Source organism: Vitis riparia, chromosome 1, assembly GCF_004353265.1.
Source record: "Vitis riparia cultivar Riparia Gloire de Montpellier isolate 1030 chromosome 1, EGFV_Vit.rip_1.0, whole genome shotgun sequence".
Taxonomy (NCBI): Eukaryota; Viridiplantae; Streptophyta; class Magnoliopsida; order Vitales; family Vitaceae; genus Vitis; species Vitis riparia.
In genome coordinates, this window is record NC_048431.1 from 2827050 (window position 1) to 2848292 (window position 21243).

At 40.4% G+C, this 21243-nt stretch overlaps 1 protein-coding gene across 1 annotated transcript in view; it reads left to right on the forward strand.

The window, feature by feature from the left end:
• The window catches only part of LOC117915753 (mediator of RNA polymerase II transcription subunit 25), a 70459-nt gene that overhangs the window by 6032 nt on the left and 43184 nt on the right, over positions 1 to 21243 (forward strand). Inside the window, exons 3-4 of the mRNA XM_034831436.1 lie at positions 10157 to 10220; positions 10896 to 11026. Coding sequence (XP_034687327.1) covers positions 10157 to 10220; positions 10896 to 11026 — 195 coding nt within the window. The remainder of the gene's footprint in view (positions 1 to 10156; positions 10221 to 10895; positions 11027 to 21243) is intronic.

Genomic DNA, 21243 nt, shown 5'->3' on the forward strand with positions numbered 1-21243 from the left:
CCACCTTGCACCTTTAAAGCTCAGCAAGCTCCTCCAAATCTAGGAAAACCTAACTAGAATCAACTCACTTTTCTCTAGATTAATCCTTAGCCTTGAACATGCCTCAAACCACATGAAGATCCAACTTAGGTGCTTTAGATTCTCCTTACTAGTATCATCCAATCCACTTCTCCTTAAAACCCATTCTTTGTCGCACACAAAGCAATAAGTTCCAGTTTACATGATCATATGCCTTATCTATATTTAGCTTGCAAAGGACACCATACTCCTTCCTTTTCAACAATGAGTCTATAGCCTTGTTAGCAATCAACACCGAATCCAAAATTTGTCTCCCCTCTTCAAAAGCATTTTAGGACAAGGACACCACTTTACCTTTCATCTTCTTTAACCTATTAGCTAACACTTGGCCCATAGCTTTTACAAGCTACCCACCAAACTAATAGGCCTAAAAGATCTTTAACACATTTTTTTTAAATTAAAACAAAAAAATTGCATTCAAACTCTTTGCAAAGGGGACGTGTATTTGCCAACCACCACTCTCTCTTTTGAAGCTAATTCAAAGTCAATATCTTTCCCCATCCAACTTCTCAAGCAAAAAAACTCACTTTACCCATGGATTCCGAAGAATGCTCACTGGGAAAGGAGTTGAACACCTCAACTCTGAGATGGGATATAAAGATTTGATAGAAAAAACACCATTCCTTGGGTCCAACTAAAATACCTTATTTGTTTCTTCCTTCTACACGGACCTTCCTTAAAACATTGAGAAAAAAGTCTGTATATTGTTTAACTCCCAATCATTCAAGTGTTTAGAGAAGAATAAGGATTTCAATGGCCTTCCTCGCCTAGATCATCCCAAATGTCCAACACCTAAGCGTTTTTTTGATGATGCTAAGATATACCACGATGGGAAAGACACACATAAGGGTTCTTCCTCTAACAACTTATGCTTCCAAAACTTCACCCTTCTTCTATTGCCCACCTTAAAGGATGCTTTATCACATAACAAATCTCATCATTTTCTGATATTGTTTTGTAACTCAATCCTATACTCTTCTCTCACTTTGCAACAACTCTAACCTCTTTCCTTGTATGACCCGTTTTGGAAATGCTTCTCCTTCAAAAGGATATCTCCAACAACATATCTCAAGGAGAGCCCTATTAAGTGAAGAAAGCAATCGTCCATTTCACAAAATGCCTTTTTTTCTCCAAAGCCTTGCTTTCCCATAGAAAATCTTTTTGAATCTTCTCAAGCCTTAATATGACTTTTTTGGGAATTCTGAACGATGACATAAAGTATATAAGTATATCGAATAAGGTGCTTTGAATCAGAGGAAGTCTCCCCTTCAAAATATGTTTTCTTTTCCGCATGGACAACCTTCGATGGACGCTCTCTTCCACACTATCCTAAACTAACTTTGCTCTAAAGTGAGCCTTTAACGGAGGCCCCAAGTAGGTAGATGGAAGCTCCATTACCTTGCATCCTAACTCTTAAGGCTAATTTCTCCACATTAGCTATTCTTCCTATTGGGATCAATTCACTTTTCTCTAGGTTTGTATTTAGCCCCAAGAAAACCACATTACTACTCGCTTAAATGAGCCAATTGACCTTGTGTAGCCTCACAAAAAGCAAAGGTGTCATCAACAAATAACAAATGGGAGATAGCAAAAAAAATTATTATCATGCCTGCTCTACATGAAATTGGAGTGATTATAATAGAATCTTAACTTCCTTAGATGTTGTTAAATGCATGTAACAATGTAGGCACCAATTAAGAAACTTTGCCTCCCTACAAGCTACAATGATTAATCGCTTTATAATTTATATATGAGCTTCAATAGACAAGTTTTAAGCATGGATCTTCCACATCATTTCTTTTTTTTTTTTGATAAGTAAAGAGAAGTATATTAAAATGAAAGAGGAGACACCAAACTAGTGCCCTCTTGGTATATAGGGAGTATACAAAAGCAGCCCACATACTCTAAACCAAGGAAGTGGGAAGAAACCCCTACCTTTAACTAGAGCCTAGCCACTCAAAAAAGCTAACAAGATATCGAGGGTTCAAAACTATAAACACCCTAACCCAAGACCACAGATTACATATAAAAGAATGTTTCAGCCTTTGGAGTGACAACACCTCATTCCCAAAAGCCAACAAATTTCTTTCCTTCCAAACTGACCAAAATATACATAAGGGGGCCATTTGCCACGCCTTTTTACGGATTTTCCCCACAAATGCTCCATGCCACCCAAGGAGAGTTTCCTTAACTGTACCAGAGAGAACCCACGCCACACCAAAGAGAGAAAAAAAGAAGATTCCACAATGCCCTCGTCTTAACACAATGAAGTAAAAGGTGATCCATCGTTTCTGCTTCAGAAAGAGAAAGAAAACACCTATTTGCCAAAGAGTAACCCCTCCTCTGGAGTTGGTCCAAAGTTAAGATTTTGCCCCAGGAAGCTTCCCAAGCGAAGAAAGCTACCTTAGGAGGCACATACGCTCTCCAAATACCAACATAAGGGAACAGAGCAGAACCTCTAGGCTCCAGAGTAGAATATAGCGACTTGACTGAGAAATCACCACTTCTAGATGCTGTCCAAACCACCTTATCCTTGTTCTCCCTTTGCACCCTAAAGGCTTGGATTTTTAGCATAAACTGCTCCACCATCTCAATTTTCCAATCATTAAGCGCCCTTGAGAAAAGAGGGGTCCAACCATCCCTTACACCATCTGGGTTCCACACTTCCGATACCCAGACATCTTTAGCCAGGGAAATAGCAAATAGAGAAGGGAAGGACTCGTAGAGAGGCTCATCTCCACACCTCTTATCCTTCCAGAATCTCACTCTCCTACCATTACCCACGCGGAAGGCTAAACTGCTATGCATACCTAACCACTTCTTTCTAATAGCTTTCCAAAGCCCTACACCATGCCTCTCACTTTCGGCCCGAGTACACCAACCCCCCTCCTTTACACCATATTTGTGACTGATCACTTGCTTCCACAAAGCCTCACTTTCAATGGCAAAATGCCAATTCCACTTACCCAAGAGAGCTTTATTCATCAACGCTAAGTTTCTCATCCCCTAACCACCTTTCTTTCTTTCCAGACAAACCAAATTCCACCTAACAAGATGAGGCCTCTGTTCAAGAGCACCTCCCCTCCACAGGAAGTCCTTTTGAATCTTCTCCAACCTCAACCTTACCTTTCTGGGCAAAAGGAAAAGAGACATGAAGTAAACTGGCAAACTAGATAGAGTGCTCCGAATTAGGGTGAGTCTTCCCCCTTTGGAAATATACTGTCTCTTCCACATAGCCAACCTTTTCCTAAACCTCTCTTCAACACTATCCCATACCACCTCTGATTTGAAGGGTGCCCCCAAAGGCAATCCCAAATAACTGGAAGGCAGACCACCCACCTTACAACCCAATTCCAAAGCCAAATCCTTTATATCATTCACTCTCCCCACCGGAATAAGCTTACTTTTCTCCAAGTTAACTTTCAACCCTGAGTAAGCCTCAAACCACATGAGAAGCCGGCTTAGATTCGTCAACTGATCCTGAGACTCCTCACAAAACACCGAGGTGTCATCTACAAAAAGCAAATGAGATATCAAAATCCCTTCTCCACCCCTACCTCTAACCCTCCATCCAGATAAAAAGCCCCCACTAATGACCCTTCTCATAAAGCAACTAAACACCTCCATAACTATCACGAACAGATAAGGGGATAGAGGGTCTCCTTGTCTCAAACCCCTTGAACTTTGGAAAAATCCGAAAGGAGAACCATTTATAAGAACAGGGTATCTTACAGTTGAAATACACTACTCTATCCACTTAATCCATCTCTCCCCAAAACCCATTTGCTTTAGCACAACCAACAAGAACTTCCAGCAGACGTGATCATAGGCCTTCTCTATATCCAACTTGCACATCACACCCTCTTGATTGCTTTTCAATCTGGAATCCACAACCTCATTTGCAATCAAAACTGCATCAAGAATTTGTCTACCCTCCACAAAGGCATTTTGGGGTTCCGAAATCACTTTTCCCATTACCTTCTTGATTCTATTTGCCAACACCTTGGCCAACAACTTGTAAAGGCTTCCCACAAGGCTAATCGCTCTGAAATCTTTCAAATCTTCTGCACCTCCCTTCTTAGGGACTAAAACCAAGAAGGTTGCATTTAGAGATTTTACAAATCCGCCCCTTTCATGGAATTCTCTAAAAAAGCCCATAATTTCAACCTTCACCACATCCCACCCAAAAAGCCAAAACGCCATTGTAAAGCCATCTGGCCCCGGGGCTTTGTCTTTGCCTAGATCCGTAAGAGCTGCAAACACCTCTTCCTCCAAGAAAGGATTTTCCAACCGCTCAACCTCATTGTTATCTAACCTCATAAAAGAGATCCCGTCGATACTAGGGCGCTGCCCCTCTTCTTCTTGGTACAACTCTTGAAACGCCCCCACCACACTGTTTTTTAAATTATTTTCCTCTGAATGCCAACAACCATTCACTTTCAACTTGGACAGCCAATTTCTTTTACTATGAGCATTTGCCATCCTATGAAAAAATCTGGTATTATTGTCCCCATCCTTCAGCCACAACTCCCTAGACTTCTGCCTCAAAAAATTCTCTTCCTTCATCAGCCAAGTCTTGTAGGACTCCCTTGCTCCATTTCTTGCTTCACATTCTTCCATATTTAAAGCTGCATATTTCTTTTTTTCATCCCAATACTCAACCTCCTTAAGAGCTTCACCCTTTTTAGCCTCAACTAACCCAAACTCTTCTTTATTCCAAATCTTCATAATATTTTTAAGGGCCCTCAATTTAGCATCTAAAATGTAGCTGGATGACCCTGTAAATTTTAAACTCCCCCACCACGTCTTCATCTTGTCTTTGAAACCCTCCTCCTCCAACCACATATTCTCAAATCTGAAAGGGGAAGGTCCCCTCTTCAGCCTTCCTCCTTCTAGGAGGATCGGGAAATGATCCGAAACAGGTCTGGGGAGAATACCCTGCACAGCCCCATTGAACAGATTATCCCAGTTATCCGTCACTAAGAACCTATCCACCCTAGATTGGACCTGGTTATTCAATCCTCCTCTCCAAGTAAACGGGCCCCCCATCAAAGGATAATCCCTTAGCTCCAAATCCTCTAACACTTCTGAGAATCTCCTCATTGAAGCTGTAAGCCCACCTCCTCTGTTGCGTTCCTCTGGAAACCTTACCAAATTGAAATCCCCTCCCACACACCAAGGGTCACTCCATAACCCTTTAACTGACCCAAGTTCCTCCCAGAACTCTTCTCTATCTCTACTGCAAACCGGCCGATACGCTCCAGTGAACACCCACACAACACCATCCACACAATTTTTGAACCAACATGAAATTGAGAAAACCCCTTCTTCCCAGCCTACCAGCTCCACCAGCCTATTGTCCCAGAACACCAAAATACCCCAAGCTGCACCCCTAGAATTGACTGCTCTCCACTCTATATTTCTTCCCACCCCTAAACTTCGAACAAGCCCCGTAGTCATTTCTTTAATTTTAGTTTCCTGTAAACAAACCACGTCCGCTCTCTGGGCTTTGATTACTGACTTGATAATCCTCCTTTTATCCCTATCATTTGCCTCTCTAACATTCCACGATAGAATTCTTATCTTCATTTACACCCTGATCCTGAAGCCCTTCCGAAAATACCCACGCTAGAACCCATTTTTGCCTTTTTGTAGCTAACAGTCCACTCCAACTTCTTGAGTTCCTTACTGGATTTTGAAGATTTTAAACTCGTCTTCCTAGTCACCCCTTCCTTACCCTTTTGCTCAATTCTCCCCTTCATTCTCCTTAAGAAGTATAAGATTTCCTCTTCGAAGCCTTCCGTCGGCATCCCCAAGCATCGACTGAACCTCGCAAGGCTGCTTAAGCTTGTCCCTTCCTCACTTCCCCCTTCTTCTATGTGGCAGGCACTCCTTTTCTCAAAAGGACTCGTAAAGTCCTCTCCAACTGGTACAAGAGCTAACCCATCCCCTCTCTCAGCGTCACCCGAGTCCCAAGAATGTCCACTCCAGTCTCTGAAAGCCGACGCGGCTCTGTTCCTCCCCACACTAGGCTCAAAACGACCCAACTCCTCTTCCGCTCCATAATCCAACCCCTCCGAAACCCCTACAGCCTCGGCGTGGCCCCAAAAAGAAGAAGAAAAAGAGGATCCTCGAAGCCCCAAATTAGAAGGAGAAATAGGACCAGCGTAATACCTGGAAGCCTCCTCCATCAGAGCCTCGTCAGTGACCCTCCAACGACGCGACGTCAACTCCATGGCAACTTCAACTTGGACATCCAATAGCTCTGCTTCCATCCCCCCTACACCCTCCACGGGATCAGCCGAAGCCCTAGCTGAGGAGGGACGCTCCAAAAAACCGGTGCCAGAAGTGGGCTTAGGAGCCCCCCCCCTCCCCAACTTGCCTCTTCAATACTATCGGGCAATGGGCCTTTGGCCTAAAGCACTTCCTCACTTAAGCCCAAGCTTTCATTTCCTTTTAAAGCCTTCTCCTTTTCTTTTCTAGGCCTAGACCCACTGTTAGAAGGGCCTAAATCAATTGCAGCAGGCCTCCTACCCTTTGCCGCCATTGCAACTGCCGCCTCCTTTTGCCTTCTACCACACACAACCTGCTCCCCTGTCCCCCGAGCCTACAAATCACTTTGAAAATTTTGAACCTCTCGCATGCTGCCATTGGCGCGTGAATCCTCCCCTCCCTTATCCCTGACCTCCCTCCTCTCCTCTTTGAACCAGGCTGAACTTGCTACTACCTCCGAAAACCATGGAGGATTTTCCCACCAGAGACTCACCGTCCAACAAAAATTCCCCGCTGCCACCTGCAACGTTCCCGGTCTAAACTCCCCAGGGGCTCTTACCAAAATATGAGCCCATTGCAACTCGAAGAAAAAGGCGGTTTCCTCATCCACAACTATGAATCCCCCACAACTTTCTCCTATACTCTTGAACACTTCTCTACTCCAAAGGTGAAGTGGTAGTCCGACGACTTTCACCCACACTTCCTTTGGGTGGCTCCCATTTCTACAACACCCCACTTCAGGTCCCCATTTCTGCAAGAAAAACTCTCACATCTGAAGACATCTACTACCCGTTAAGAGCACCCAGTCCTCTTCCACTTTATCTTCAAATTCGAACATCACTAGGGCTCCACCCAATCTGGGGATTTTTAAACCTCCCTTGAGAGACCACCTTTCATACGCCCACTCCTTCAATAGGGACAGAGACGAAACGGCCTCAACACTATCACCAAAGCATCCTACTAGGCAGCGACTAAGCTGCTCTTCTTACTGATCAGGTCTCGCTTCCCAACATGTACCCACAAAGCTTCCCCTAATTCCCCTGTCTCCATTCTCACGGCTTCTGGATAAGCTCCTTTCCCTTTCTCTTTTCCTTTGATTCTATAACCATCCTTTACAGAGTTGGAGGTACCCAAATCAACTTTTCTCATGGCTTGATTAGTAATTCCAAGGGCTCTTAGCTTCTGAGCCAGCATAAACCACCCTCCTACTAAGCCCTTACCTTCTAGGAATACTAGACAAAACCTTTTTGCCTCCAAGTCCTTCACCAAGCATAGCAGATACCTACTGGCATCATTTGAACGACACTCCAACCTATATTTTCTTCCTCCTTCTTCCCAAAATTTAAGGCGCCTCGAGCTTGACTCTCCTCTGCACCAGTCTTCCACCCCTTCCAACAGAGAACTGAAGCTCTTTTCACCAAATTTTATCCAAGAAGAGAAGCCTTTGCTCCTTTCCAGAATAACCCCTCTCAATTTGCCTCGAATCTCTTCAATGGAGATTTCGAACGTTTTTTATTCCACCGCAAACCAACTCTTGCCCCCCTTCAAAGCTCCTCTCCCCTTTGAGAAAGCAGCCATCTCTTAGAGAATATATGACAATTCCTGCTCCACATCATTTCTTGATGAAAGGAAGAGTTTGATTTTTGTGTAGTGTTCAACTTGTTGGGAATGACGTACTCACCCTTTTGTATTCCTTAAAGTAAGGAATCATGAAAATAGGATTTCATAGAAGCATTAAAAAAAAAGGGAAGTGAGTGGTGAATGAGAGAAGATATGCATTAAATTGTATTCATACCTTGCAGGGTGCTAGTATTCTGAAAAGAGGGGGAAAAGATGGATGGATGGATGGATGGATGGATGAATGGATGGATGGATGGATGGAGATTCTTATGGTTATTTTGATTTATTTTGAAGACTAATATTTATTATGTTGTCTTGAAAACTAATTTGCACTTTTTAGGTGTGTTTGGTTCATCGACATTTGAATTTGGGAATGAAAATCATATTTCTAAAAATAAATTCTTGAAATATGGTAGATATTAGATTTCCATTTTAATATTTGCTTAAAATTAAGAATTCATATTTGCAAGTTTTATTCCCATTCTAGTGTTTGGTTATATTTTAGGTATTACTTGGGAATTAATATAAGTTTACATAACAACTTCTCAAATAATAGCTATAAAAATATGATTTACTTATAAAATAAAGGAAGCAATAGAAATGGGTTATCCACTTGCCTCTATGTCTTCCATTGTTTTCAAACTCAGGTTGAACCGACTTGTTTAATTGATTCAACCATTGATTGGACCGCTTTCTGGTTTGAGTCATGTAATTGACTTGTTTTTCCATTAAATCAACATTGGATTGGCCAACCCAATACCCAATTCGTTGAACAAGACTGACTTACCAGGTTTCATTTTAGCCTAAAGCAAATTTGGGCCTAATATCATCTCTAGGCCACTCTCCAACCAGCTCAATATGCTTAAATGTGTTGCAAGCTCTTTAAAGACCCTATCACTTTCATATATTTTCAATGTGGGATAGCTTATGGGATGCCAAAAGCAGCTATTGTGGTGGGGAGGACTTGAGCCTTGGTCTCCAAAGAATTGAAGCCAAAGATGACCACTAGGCCATTCATCATTTTGTTAGATAATGCTGTAAAAATATATAAAAAGTAATGTTTGTTTTTTCAAATTTCCATTATTTAAAACCCTTTAATAAACATAAAAATTTAACTCCACATTTATTTTTATAATGATTTTATAATGATAAGTAAGAAAATAATATAAGTTAAAAAATGTAGTAATTTTTATAATTATAAAATATTAAGATATATAACTTTTGACATGTGGATAAAAGTAAATATTAGAATTTTCTTTCCATCTTGAATATGTTTTCACACTTACATATTATTCATGTTTTATTTAATAAAATTTTAAATATTAATATATTTATATTTTTCCTTATCACGATTTAATTTGATACTATTAAAGATAATATGAAATATTATTAAGTTTTCAATTATTTATATACATATATTCCTAACTTTTTGTAATTATTTTTAATTTGAATAATATATAAATTATATATTTATGATGTCATGTTGAGATCATGGTTTGACTACGGTTGAACCACTTGTTCGATTAGTAAAACTTGACCTAGTAGCTTTTCCGATTCAATAACCAATTTGATTCTAAAAACATTTTTTTTTTAATTAGAAACTTAAATGTATTAAACGTAGATAAAATATACATTTTCAGAACTGATTCGGTTATGAAAACATTAGTATCTTCATTCTCTAAGAATGAAATTAAAAAAACACCAATTCTTACATGGGTATGAGAGATTCTAATGTCTATGGAAATCACAACTTTCAAAGTTATTATAATCTATAGTTAGAAACATCCATTATGACATCCATTTTCTAATTAAGATATCCATAACTAAACACACCCTTTATATCTACAGACTGACCTGCTCTGAACTACTTATAAACAACTATAAATGTATCAAAGTATCTACTTTATTAAGTTTAAGAGTATATCTACATGAACTGATCAGACTGACCTGCTCTGAACTACTTATAAACAACTATAAATGTATCAAAGTATCTACTTTATTAAGTTTAAGATGTGTGCATTTACTTGGACAAATAACTCCTTGGAACTTCCACTTTCTACGTCATTAGTTTTGTGATTGTTGAATCTGAGCTTTAAACTAGCAGATGGCATTATAAACTTCTCCATGAATTATATATCTCTTGCTCTCTAATTACTGACTGCCTTATTTAAATTTTGAAATACAGAAGCCCTCTTCTTCTAACTTTGAGCTCTCTCTGGTCGTGTTTAATGCTCATGGATCTTATTGTAGTAAGTATTTTATACCTCCTGAGGTCATAGTGCAAGATTTTTTATTTTATTTATCTTTCATTGAAATGTTTAAACTACACTTCTAGAAGAAAATGTGATGCATTGCTGCCCCCCCTACCCTTCTTTCATGAGAAAGTATATATAAACAATCCCAATTGGCTGTGGTACAAAGCTTCATAAGAGTTTGAATTTTGAAGATTTTTATTTTTCCCAATTGTTTTGAACTTTTTGCAATTTCAAATGCTTCCATGGACTGATTCCTTTTCTGCACTTTTGCAGTTTCAAAGTCATAAAACCTTGTATGCATGTATTTGTGTTTGGATTTTGAACTTCTCTGAGTTACATTAGCTTGGCTTAACTTACTGTCCAAAGTCGTCAAATTTTTATGCTGCATCTGACAGATGGCACAAAACCAAAAATACATTTTCTTCTCAGATTCCTAACCTTATAAAGTTTAATTATTAAATGGGGGAATTTGTCATATTATGGTTTTAAATGTTACCAAGCTTGAATTGCATCAAACTTATAATTGCAGTAAGTTTTTTTTTTTAATTATCTCATTATTTGTTTCTGTAGCAACATAGATGGTGAATGTATATTGCTGCCTAATCTAAGTTTACAAAATGTGATCAACTAACTAAAATATTGTCTTTTCATTCTCCCTCTTTTATGCAGGTTGCTTAGTACAACGAAGTGGTTGGACAAGAGATGTTGATCTTTTCTTGCAGTGGCTGTCTGCTTTACCCTTTGCTGGTGGTGGTTTCAATGATGCTGCAATTGCAGAAGGGCTTGCTGAAGCTCTGATGGTCTGAAATGTTGATTATTCTATGTTCAACCTGTGTTTGATATTTTCAGCCTTCAGTTTAGTGATATTTGTGTGATGCTGATTTATTCTTGTATTATATGTGCTTTATAATTGTCTACTTTATTTTTTCTTTCTATTTGAAGCACTTCCCAAAATTCTGGATAGGAAGCTGAAATTGATAGGCTTTATTTTGACTCTAGGATTGCTGTATGATTTCTGGCTGCTTTACTGGTTTAAAACCTAGGGAAAGGTGGGTTGCATCGGGTTATTAGCTGCCTTAAATTATTAGCAGATTTTCCCCTGGAAAACTAGCACAAAACAGAATTAGCATGGTTGAATCCAAACCATCATAGGGAATAGGTTGTGGAACATCATAGCTGTATGGATTCTTAAAATTGGAGGTTCTTGCTTTCTTTTTGTGTACTTTTTGGAGGATCTCTCATCCTTCTTTGTATTTATTTTACTAACTTCAATATGCTATGCTCTTTTTTTTTTTTTTTTTGATAAGTAAATAAGATTTCATATATAAAAGAAATGCTAAAATAGCGACTTAAGGTATACAATACCTATACACCCGCCTTCAACAAGGCCAAAAAACAAAGATAGCCCAAATCCACAATCCTACTTAGAGCCCAACCAATCAATAAAATTAGCTATAGTTAGAGGGCAATCATCTATGAACAACTTAGTCTAGGACCAAAAAGAAAGGATAAAAGAGTGTTTCAGTCGCTGAATTGACAACATATCATCCTTGAAAGCCAATCTATTCCTCGCCTTCCAAACCGTCTAGAAAATGTGGAGAGGAGCAGCTCTCCACGCCTTCTTGCGTTTTGAGCCCACGAAAAAACCATTCCAGCTTAGAAGAGTCTCTCTAATTGAAGAAGGCAATACCCAAGACTCCCTAAATAAAGTAAAAAGTAGATCCCATAACACCCTTGTTCTTGAACAATGAAGGAGAAGATGGTTTATGGTCTCCTTTTTCTCAAGACATATAAAACATCTATTTGCCAATGCCCGTCCTCTTTTCTGGACCATATCCAAGGTTAAGGTTTTTCCCCACGTAGCCTCCCATGCAAAGAAACTAATCTTGGGCTGCACATTCACATTCCAAATATATCTTGAAGGAAACAGAGATGAACCACCCGCTTCAAGGGCTGCATAGAGAGACTTGACCAAGAATTTACCACTATTAGTTTCAGTCCAGTACACCATATCCTCCATATCCTTAATAACTCTCTTACCATGTAGCCTCTCCAAAAATCTTTCCGCCTCCTTTACCTCCCAATCAGTGAAAGCTCTTAAAAAGCAGGGGTTCCAACCCCCCAACCCCCCTCAGCCAAGGGGTCCCAAATATCTGCCACCCACGCTTCCTTCTCAACAGTCAAAGCAAAGAGAGAAGGAAATGACATACACAAAGGAGAATCCTCGCACCATCTATCCCTCCAAAATCTCACCCTCCAATGAAAACCATCCTATCGCTCACCAACTTCCAATCCATCCTTATTCCTTTCCACAACCCCATACCATGAGCCTCTCTCACTTCCCGAGAGCACCGACCCCCTCTATCTTCTCCATACTTCCCTCTAATCACTTGATTCCACAAAGCCTCTCTCTCATTTGCGAAACACTAATTCCATTTAGCAAGAAGAGCCTTGTTGAGAAAGGAAAGGCATTTGACCCCTAAACCTCCTTTCTTCTTACTTAAACACACCAACTCCCATCTTACTAAATGAGGCTTTCACTCCAAATTGCCCCCACCCCAAAGGAAGTCCCTTTGGATTTTCTCTAATCTTCGTCTGATTGAGCTTGGTAAGCACAACAATGACATTAGATAGATGGGTAAATTCGATTGCATGCTTCGAATAAGAGTCACCCTCCCTCCTTTGGATAGATATTGTCTCCTCCACATGGCTAACCTTCTTCGAAAGCGCTCTTCCACACCATCCCAAACTGTAACTGACTTAAAAGGAGCACACAAGGGCATCCCCAAATAGTTGATTGGAAGACTACCTAGTTTACAACCAAATTCCCAAGCAAGATCATCCATATTCTCTACCCTCCCTATTGGAATGAGTTCATTTTTTTCCAAATTTATTCTCAATCCCAAAACGGCCTCAAACCACATAAGTAACCAACTGAGATAAGTCAATTGATCTTGTGAAGGTTTACAGAACACTAGTGTATCATCAGTAAACAACAAGTGGGAAATTAGGACCCCTTCTTCACTCTTATCCTTCACCCTACAACCCAATAAGAAACCTCCCTCTATAGCCCTTTTGAGAAGAGCACTAAAGACCTCCATAGCTATCACAAAGAGATAAGGGGAAAGAGGATCGCCCTGTCTCAAACCCTTGGAGCTTTGGAAGAAGCCCGTAGGGGTTCCATTGACCAACACGGAGAAACTTGCAGTGGATATGCACTACTTAATCCACCTGATCCATTTTTCCCCAAAACTCATTTTCTGCATAACTGTGAGAATAAAAGTCCAGTCCACATTATCATACACCTTCTCTATATCTAGTTTGCACAAAATGCCACTCTCATTATTCTTGAGGACCGAATCAATGGCTTTATTAGCTATCAACACTACATCTAGGATTTGTCTACCTTCCACAAACGCCCCTTGAGCCTTGGAGACCACCTTTCGAACCACTTTTTTTAGCCTATTGGCTAAGACCTTGGCCAGCCACTTGTACAAGCTTCCCACCAAGCTTATAGGCCTAAAATCCTCTAAGGCTTAAACCCCTGGTTTTTTTTTGGAATTGGGACCATAAAAGTTGCATTTAGGCTTTTAACAAATTTGCCATTTTCATAGAATTCCTTGAAAAAACACATCACATCAGCCTTCACAAATTCCCAAGCAAATTGCCAAAAGGCCATAGAGAATCCATCTGGCCCCAGGGCTTTATCCCCATTACAACCCAATAGTGCATCAAAGACCTCCTATTCCGTAAACGGTGTAAACGAAGTCTCCAAAGCACTAGCGTCCAAAGGCTCCAAAGTCTCAAACTGCAGCCCGGAAACAGAAGGGCGCCATTCCCCCGGATCGGACAACAACAACCTAAAAGCATTGGCAATCCCTTCCCTAATTCCATTCTCCTCCGTAAGCCAAGCTCCATTAATTTTAATTCTGTCCACATTATTCCTCCTCCTGTGAGCATTGGCCATCTTGTGGAAAAAACCGGTATTTCTATCTCCCTCTTTCAGCCACATTTCCCTAGATTTTTGTCTCTATGTGATTTCTTCAAGTAAGACCCATCTTTTATAGTCTTCCCTTGCTTCATTTCTAGCTTCCAGCTCTTCCAACGACAGTTTGCTAATTTTCTCCTTGGCATCCCAAAACTCCATCTGCTCCAAAGCCAAATTCTTTCTATATTCAACCCTACCAAAGGTGTTTCTGTTCCACTCCTTCAACTTAGCCTTCATAAATTTTCGTTTTTCAGCCAAGATAAAACTTGGGGATCCACTGAAGCTACCTTCCTCCCACCAATACTTTAACAGGTCCTTAACACCTTCCACTTTTAGCCACGTATTCTCAAATCTAAACGGGGAAGGGCCTTTTCTCAGGCCTCCTCCGTCCAGAAGAAGCGGAAAGTGATTGGACACCAATCTTGGTAGAACAAACTGCCTCTCATCACCAAAATGACTATCCCACCCCTCATTAACCAAAAAACGATCCAACCTTGAAAAAGATTGGTTATTCACCCCTCCAATCCAAGTAAAAGGGCTCCCAACCATAGGCAGATCCTTTAACTCTAGATCTTCTATAACTTCCGAGAACCTTCTCATGTTTGAATTCAAGCTCCTTTCTCTGTTGCGCTCTTCCGGACTTAGAATGGCATTAAAATCCCCTGCAACACACCACGGCCCATTCCAAAGCCCCTTAATGGCCCTCAACTCCTCCCAAAAACTCTCCCTATTACTCCTCAATGTTGGGCCATAAACCTCTGTAAACGTCCATATGAAACCATCCTCGCAGCTCTTAAAAATGCAAGAAATAGAGAACAATCCTTTTTGAAGGTCAACCAAATCCAACACCCTGTTACCCCAAAATACCACTATACCTCCGGCTGCACCCCTTGAATCTACAGCTCCCCATTCAAGGAATCTTCCCACTTCTAAACTACGGATAATGCCCATTGACATTTCCTGAATCTTGGTTTCCTGTAGGCAAGCCAGATCCACCCTATTCTTCTTTATCAAAGCTTTGATCACCTTCTTCTTATCGCAATTATTGGCCCTTCTTACATTCCAAGTAAGTAGTCGGAGCTTCATTTAGACCTGCTCGTACTCCCCCCCCCTTCTCTTCCTCCTCCAAGATAGTTCACCGTCCATTCCAACTTTCGAATTTTGACGACCCCAATTTTTTCTTTTTTCTACCATTCAACTTTCCTTTTTGAAGTTTCCTCTCTTTCATTCTTTTAAGTAAAAACAAAATTTCCCCTTCGAAGCCCTCCGTGGACATTCCAAGATAGCGGCTAAACTTAGCCATGCTACTAGAATGCCAACATAGTTCCCCCTCTTCGACCCTCTCCTTCTCATCCTCTTGGGAGACCCTTTCCGAAACCCCCTCTGACGCCCCCTCGGAAGTCCTAGACTCCCTACCCGCCAAATCCGAGACCTCGGCCTCCCTCCCATCCGCCAATATCATCCTTAACGGGCCCATAACAGGTCCCCCTACGACTTCTGAACCACTGCCCCGATCGGAAACCCTGGCAGTGGCAACACCTTCCCCGTCCCGCCCAGAAGGAGTAGAAGAAAGAGAGATTTCCCTCTTCCCCAATGAAAACAAAGAACAAGAGAATTGATTAGAATACCTGGAAGCCTCCTCCATCAACACTTCGTCGGTGATTACTGAGCGATTAAAGGCCGGACGAAGCGACCCCAGCTAGGGACCAAACAATTCCCCCTCTTGCTCTCCCCAGACGCAGAGACTCCCATCGCAAGCCCTAACCCTTTTTAAATTCTCCAAGTTGGGTCGTCCCACCTCCACCGGGCCTTTAGAAGGCTCCATCATGGGCCGGCCCAACTCCATTAAGTCTTTAAAGACTTCAAACACTTGGCCCTCCTTAGTGGGCTCTCTCCCTCACCTCGACTCCCTTTGCCGGCCCAACGAAAGTTTTTTTCCAAGCCCGAAACAAGAACTCTTCCCCCAAATTGGTCGTTGGCCTCCTTCTGTCCTATCGGCCTCTGCTACTGTTTCCAACACAGTACCAGAGGACTCAACTTCCTTTCTGCAGCCCCCTTCACCAACTTTGCACGACTCAACCACTTTTGCAGGTTCCCTATGCGTCTGTACCTTCTCCATTTTGAATCCAGCGCGTGAATCTCCTTCTCCGTCATCCCTAACCTCCCGCTCCTTACCCTTCTCGTTTTTTATCACTGGAACCACTTCCGACAACCCTGGTTTCACCTCCCACCATAGCTGGAAAGCATAACAAAAAGACCCAACTGCTACTTGCAAGGAGCTCGACCACTCTAAACCTTCAGATCTCACTAATAATCTGGCCCATTGTAGTTCCTTAAAGTTAGCAGTGTCTCCATCCACTGTGACAAACCCCTCGCAACAATCTTCGATTTTTCTAAAAACTTCCTGATTCCAAAAATGCAACGGTAAGCCCACTACTCTCACCCAAAAACTCTTGGCTCTCTCACATTTTGAGAACACCCCACCTTTGGGTCCCACCTATCCAAGTGCAGGATTGATTCCTTGAACCATCAGTGTCCTCTTAAAAGCACCTTATCTGCCTCTTCTTTATTCTCAAATTTGATTAGCAAGAGAGCCCTCCCCAGCCTCGCAAACTTCACCCCTCCTTTAATATTCCATAGGGATCTCCCCCAACTTTCAAGAGCGGGCATATCTGGATCCGACACTGGAGACTGTCCCCATCTCCCAACCAGGCACCGGTCCATTAACTCCCTTTCCCTTAGAATATTTTTCTCCCCCAACTGTAACCACATTGCTTCCCCTAACTTTTTCACTCTTGTTTTCACCACATCAACATAGGATTTTTTGGCTTTCCCCTCAGATTTCCCATCTGTACTCCTTGTCTCATAGGAAGCAGCAGTTCCCTTGGGCTCATCCCGAGTCAAAACTCCAAGGAAGCGAAGATTTTCAGCCAACAAGACCCATCCTCTCAAAATACCTTTTCCTTCTAAAAACACTAAACAATATCTCTTTGATTCTGAGTCAACCACAGAGCACAATAAGAACCTATCTGCCTCATTTGCACGACTTTCCAGCTTAAACCTCTTTCCTCCATCTTCCCAACTTTTAACAAAACCCTACACAATAACACCCTTGTAGCAAGCCTCCACTCCTTCCAACAAACAACACAAACTGAGGTTTCCAAACATGACCCACGAAGTAAAACCTCTGCTCCTTTTCATAATAATTCCCTTAAGTCTTGCCCCATATACCTCCACAGAAATTTCAAAGGACTTTGAGTCCACTGCAAACCAGCATCTGCCTCCTCTTTTAGCAGACATCTCAGTATCTCTAGCTAATTGGAGTTCGAGACGTTAGTGAAGAGGGCGAGACAGAGAGAGTGCCCATTGATTTCGAACACCTTCATGGCTGTTGAAAGCTATGTGATAAAAAAAAAAACTAGCACAAAACAGCTGGTGTAAGGTTTGAATGAAGATGATAAGGTCAAAATTTGACAGATTTGCTAAGATGGCATAGTTCCCAAATCTTGCGTTCTACTAAAGGCTATTCTATTTAGACAGGACCATACAATAGTGATATTGAGCCATACTTTAGGCAATGAGGATAATGGTTGATACTCAGTGTATGTGCCAAGTTATTCATGTTCCAGTGTCAGGCGTTTTCCTGAATTTGTTTTTAATTTGTTCTTTTGGGAGAAAACTACTGCACATTTTAAAGGGCCTTAAGATGTTCTAATTTCTCTACAGATTTTATCATAATACCAAACTCAACACAACATTGTATTTATGATTGGGTGGATAATTCCTTTTTCATCAAATATTGGATCTTCCTCTTGTTTAAGATTTATTTATCTTGTTCCTTAGGCCTTGGCTTAGGTGTTAATGGTAGGGTGGGTTAAGGAGGGACTTGGATTTGATTCTTTTGGTGTTCTTGTTTATGCATGTGGAGAATCATATCATGGATGAATCCATTTCTTATTTTTTAGGTCCAGATTTTGTGGGATTAGAATGAAAAATTGATTAGGATGTTATATGTCCATCTATACATATTTAGAGGGTGTTTTATTTTTTAGCTTTTTGCCATCTACTTTTTCATGACCATTATAAATTTTTGGGTGAATAAAAAAAGCCAAAATATTTGGCTTTTTCTAAATGAAAAAAGTAACATGTTGGTTTTTCTTTACTTTTTAATACTTAATAGAAATAAAATATTACAAAAACAAACAACCTAGTACTTAACACTATTAAAACACTATTTAACTTTAATTTCTATTTAGAATCAAGTAAAAAAAACAAACACTACCTTAGTTTCCTATTTTGTATGTTTCAATTTTTTACATTTTTTTGTAACTAGCCTATAAAAAGGGCTCGTTTGTAGATAGATAAAATATATGAGAAAAGGGATAATTTTTTCGTGTTCATTGATTTGGATGACTACTTCTCTAATTAGCACAATATTTGTGGCCTACACCTGTCTTAGATCATGGTCCTATTTTGCTAGTCGGGTTGGGGAAATAAAAGGAAGAACTCTATTTTTCTTTGAAACATGTGGCTTAAGGTCGATAGTTTTAAGGATTTGGTGAACAACTGGTGGATGAGCTATGATGTAAGGGAGACAAGCATTTTCTTTCGGTCTCCAAATTGAAAGCTCTGAGGGAAAACTTGAAGGTGTGGAATAAAAGGGTTTTTAGGAATGTGGTGAGGCACAAGACTAAAGCTTTGGAACAAATTGGGAAATGGGATGAGGAGGAAAGGAAAGGGCTTTTTCTTAAGAAGAGATGGAGGTAAGATTGTTCACTATGGATGATTTCAAATATTGGCTAATTTTGAGGAAATTTCTTGGAGGCAAAAATCTAGAGAATTACGGCCAAAAGGGGATGGAAATACAAAGTTCTTTTATTGACGATGAATGCTCATTGAAAAAGAAGTGTTATTGAAAGATTAAAGGTGAATTCTGTTTGGCTCTCTCTCTGTGTCTCTCTTCAAACTCCTATTCTTAGATTCTTGTAAGTGGAGGCCTTTTCTGGAGGGATCACTTTCAGATCTTTGGATAGGGTTGATTCCTTGGTTTTTAAAGTGTTTTTGGCTAAGGAGGAGATATTTGTAGTGTTAGTCAGTTTAGATGTGGATATAGCTCTTGCTTTTGATGGTTTCATTTTGGCATTTTGGCAAAGCTGTAGGGAATTTGCTAAGGTAAGGTGTTGGGTTTGAATAATTAGTTCTATGAGTCAAGGGCTTTTTAACTGAAGTCTTAATTTTACCTTCTTTGTGTTTATTCCTGAAAGGGGGAGAGTGGAATACTCAAAAGATTTAAACCTATGATCTTGTAGGAGGGGTTTGTATGAAATTATGGCAAAAGTGTCTACAAACATATTGAAAAAGGTAGAGTGTAAAAGTGGTATCGAGTCTAATAATGATTTTGTTGAAGTTAGACAAATTATGATTGCGACTTTGATAACAAATGAAGCTATAAATTTGAAGACTGAAGAACTTGAGAGGAAGGGTGACATGCAAATTGGACATTGAAAAAAATCTACAATTGTGTTAATTGTAAATTTTGTTTTGTTAGTGTTGGATACCATGGTTTTGGCCAAAGGTGGATTCGATTTATAAATTCTTCATTGTTATAGTGAGATTCTTTGTTTTAGAGACTAGGTCTTCTATTGACTTTGGTTGAAGCTCCAGGGGTTTGAGACAAGGTGATCCTTACTCCCCTTGTATTTTTGTATTGAAGTTAAAGGCTTTGAGCTGCTTGCTTGCTAAGGCAGGGGATAAGTGTTTTATCTTAGGTTTTAAGGAGGAAAGGCATGGGTTATGGGTGAGAGGGAAAAAAGACATCCCATGTACTTTTTGTTGGTGACTGGCTTCTCTTTTGTTAGGCTTCCATGGAGCAATTAATCTACTTGAGGTGGTCTCTTCTTTGGTATGAGGTGGTATCGGGGTTAAGCATCAAGCTGGAGAAAAGTGAATTAATCTCAGTATGCGAGGTTCCTAATTTAGGAGAGTTAGTCTTCCTGTTGGGATTTGGGGTTGGAAAATTGCCTATTTAGTCTTCCTATTAGGTGATTCCTTTTAAGTATTATTTGGTTTGAGATGTAGTGGAGGAGACATTTCATAAGATGTTGCTTTTTTTGAAATGGCAATATCTCTCTAAGTGTGGAAGATTAACCTTTCTAAAGAGTATGCTGTCTTGCTTGACTATCTACTTCATGTCCCTTTTTGTCATTCCAAGAAGCTTACGTTTAAGCTAAGAAAAAATTCAAAGGGGTATCCTTTAGAGGAGTGGTCCATGGAGAAGAAACTTCATTTAGTAAATTGGTTGATTGTTTTCTTGGGTAAGAGTAGGGGTGGCTTAGGCATTAGAAACTTATCTTTTCTCAACAAGTCCCTTCTTAGAAAATAGCGTTGGAGGTTCGCTGTGAAGAGCAATAGGTTGTGGAGACAGATTATCTTAGGGATGTGTGGGTGGTGTTCTTGTGAAGGGAGGGAAGAGTATAGGGTGGAATTGTGGAAAACCATTAGTAGAGTGTGGATAGAGTTTCATGTGGACTGGATTTGAAGTAGAGATGAAAGCATATTTGGCATGGCTTGTGATGTGGTGATTCTATTTTGAGTTCCTCTTATCTTCCCTTGTACTGCATTGCCAATTCTAAGGATGCTTGGCCAGTGGAAGTTTGGAAGGAAGTGGGTGTTGTTAGGCATTGGAGGTCCATAACACCACCCCCTAAGCCCCCTAACCCCTTGCCCGCTTCCTTTGCCCACATTTTTTTTTTAATGGAAAATTTCAAGATTGGAAGGTAGGAATGGTGGAAGCGACTGATTCAAGACACGATGATTTGAAGAGATTGTAAGTACAGGTTGGTTTGAGATTTAATTAGGATGGAAGTTTCTCTACAAATCCTATTATTTTTTTTTTGATAGGAAACGACAAAGAGATATATTGAACGAAAAACGAAGTACAAGAGAAGGATGAGAAATCCTCCCACCAAAGAAAACTAAACTACAAGTAAAAAAAAAAAAAGAAAGTACACCGAAAAACAAGCTAGCACT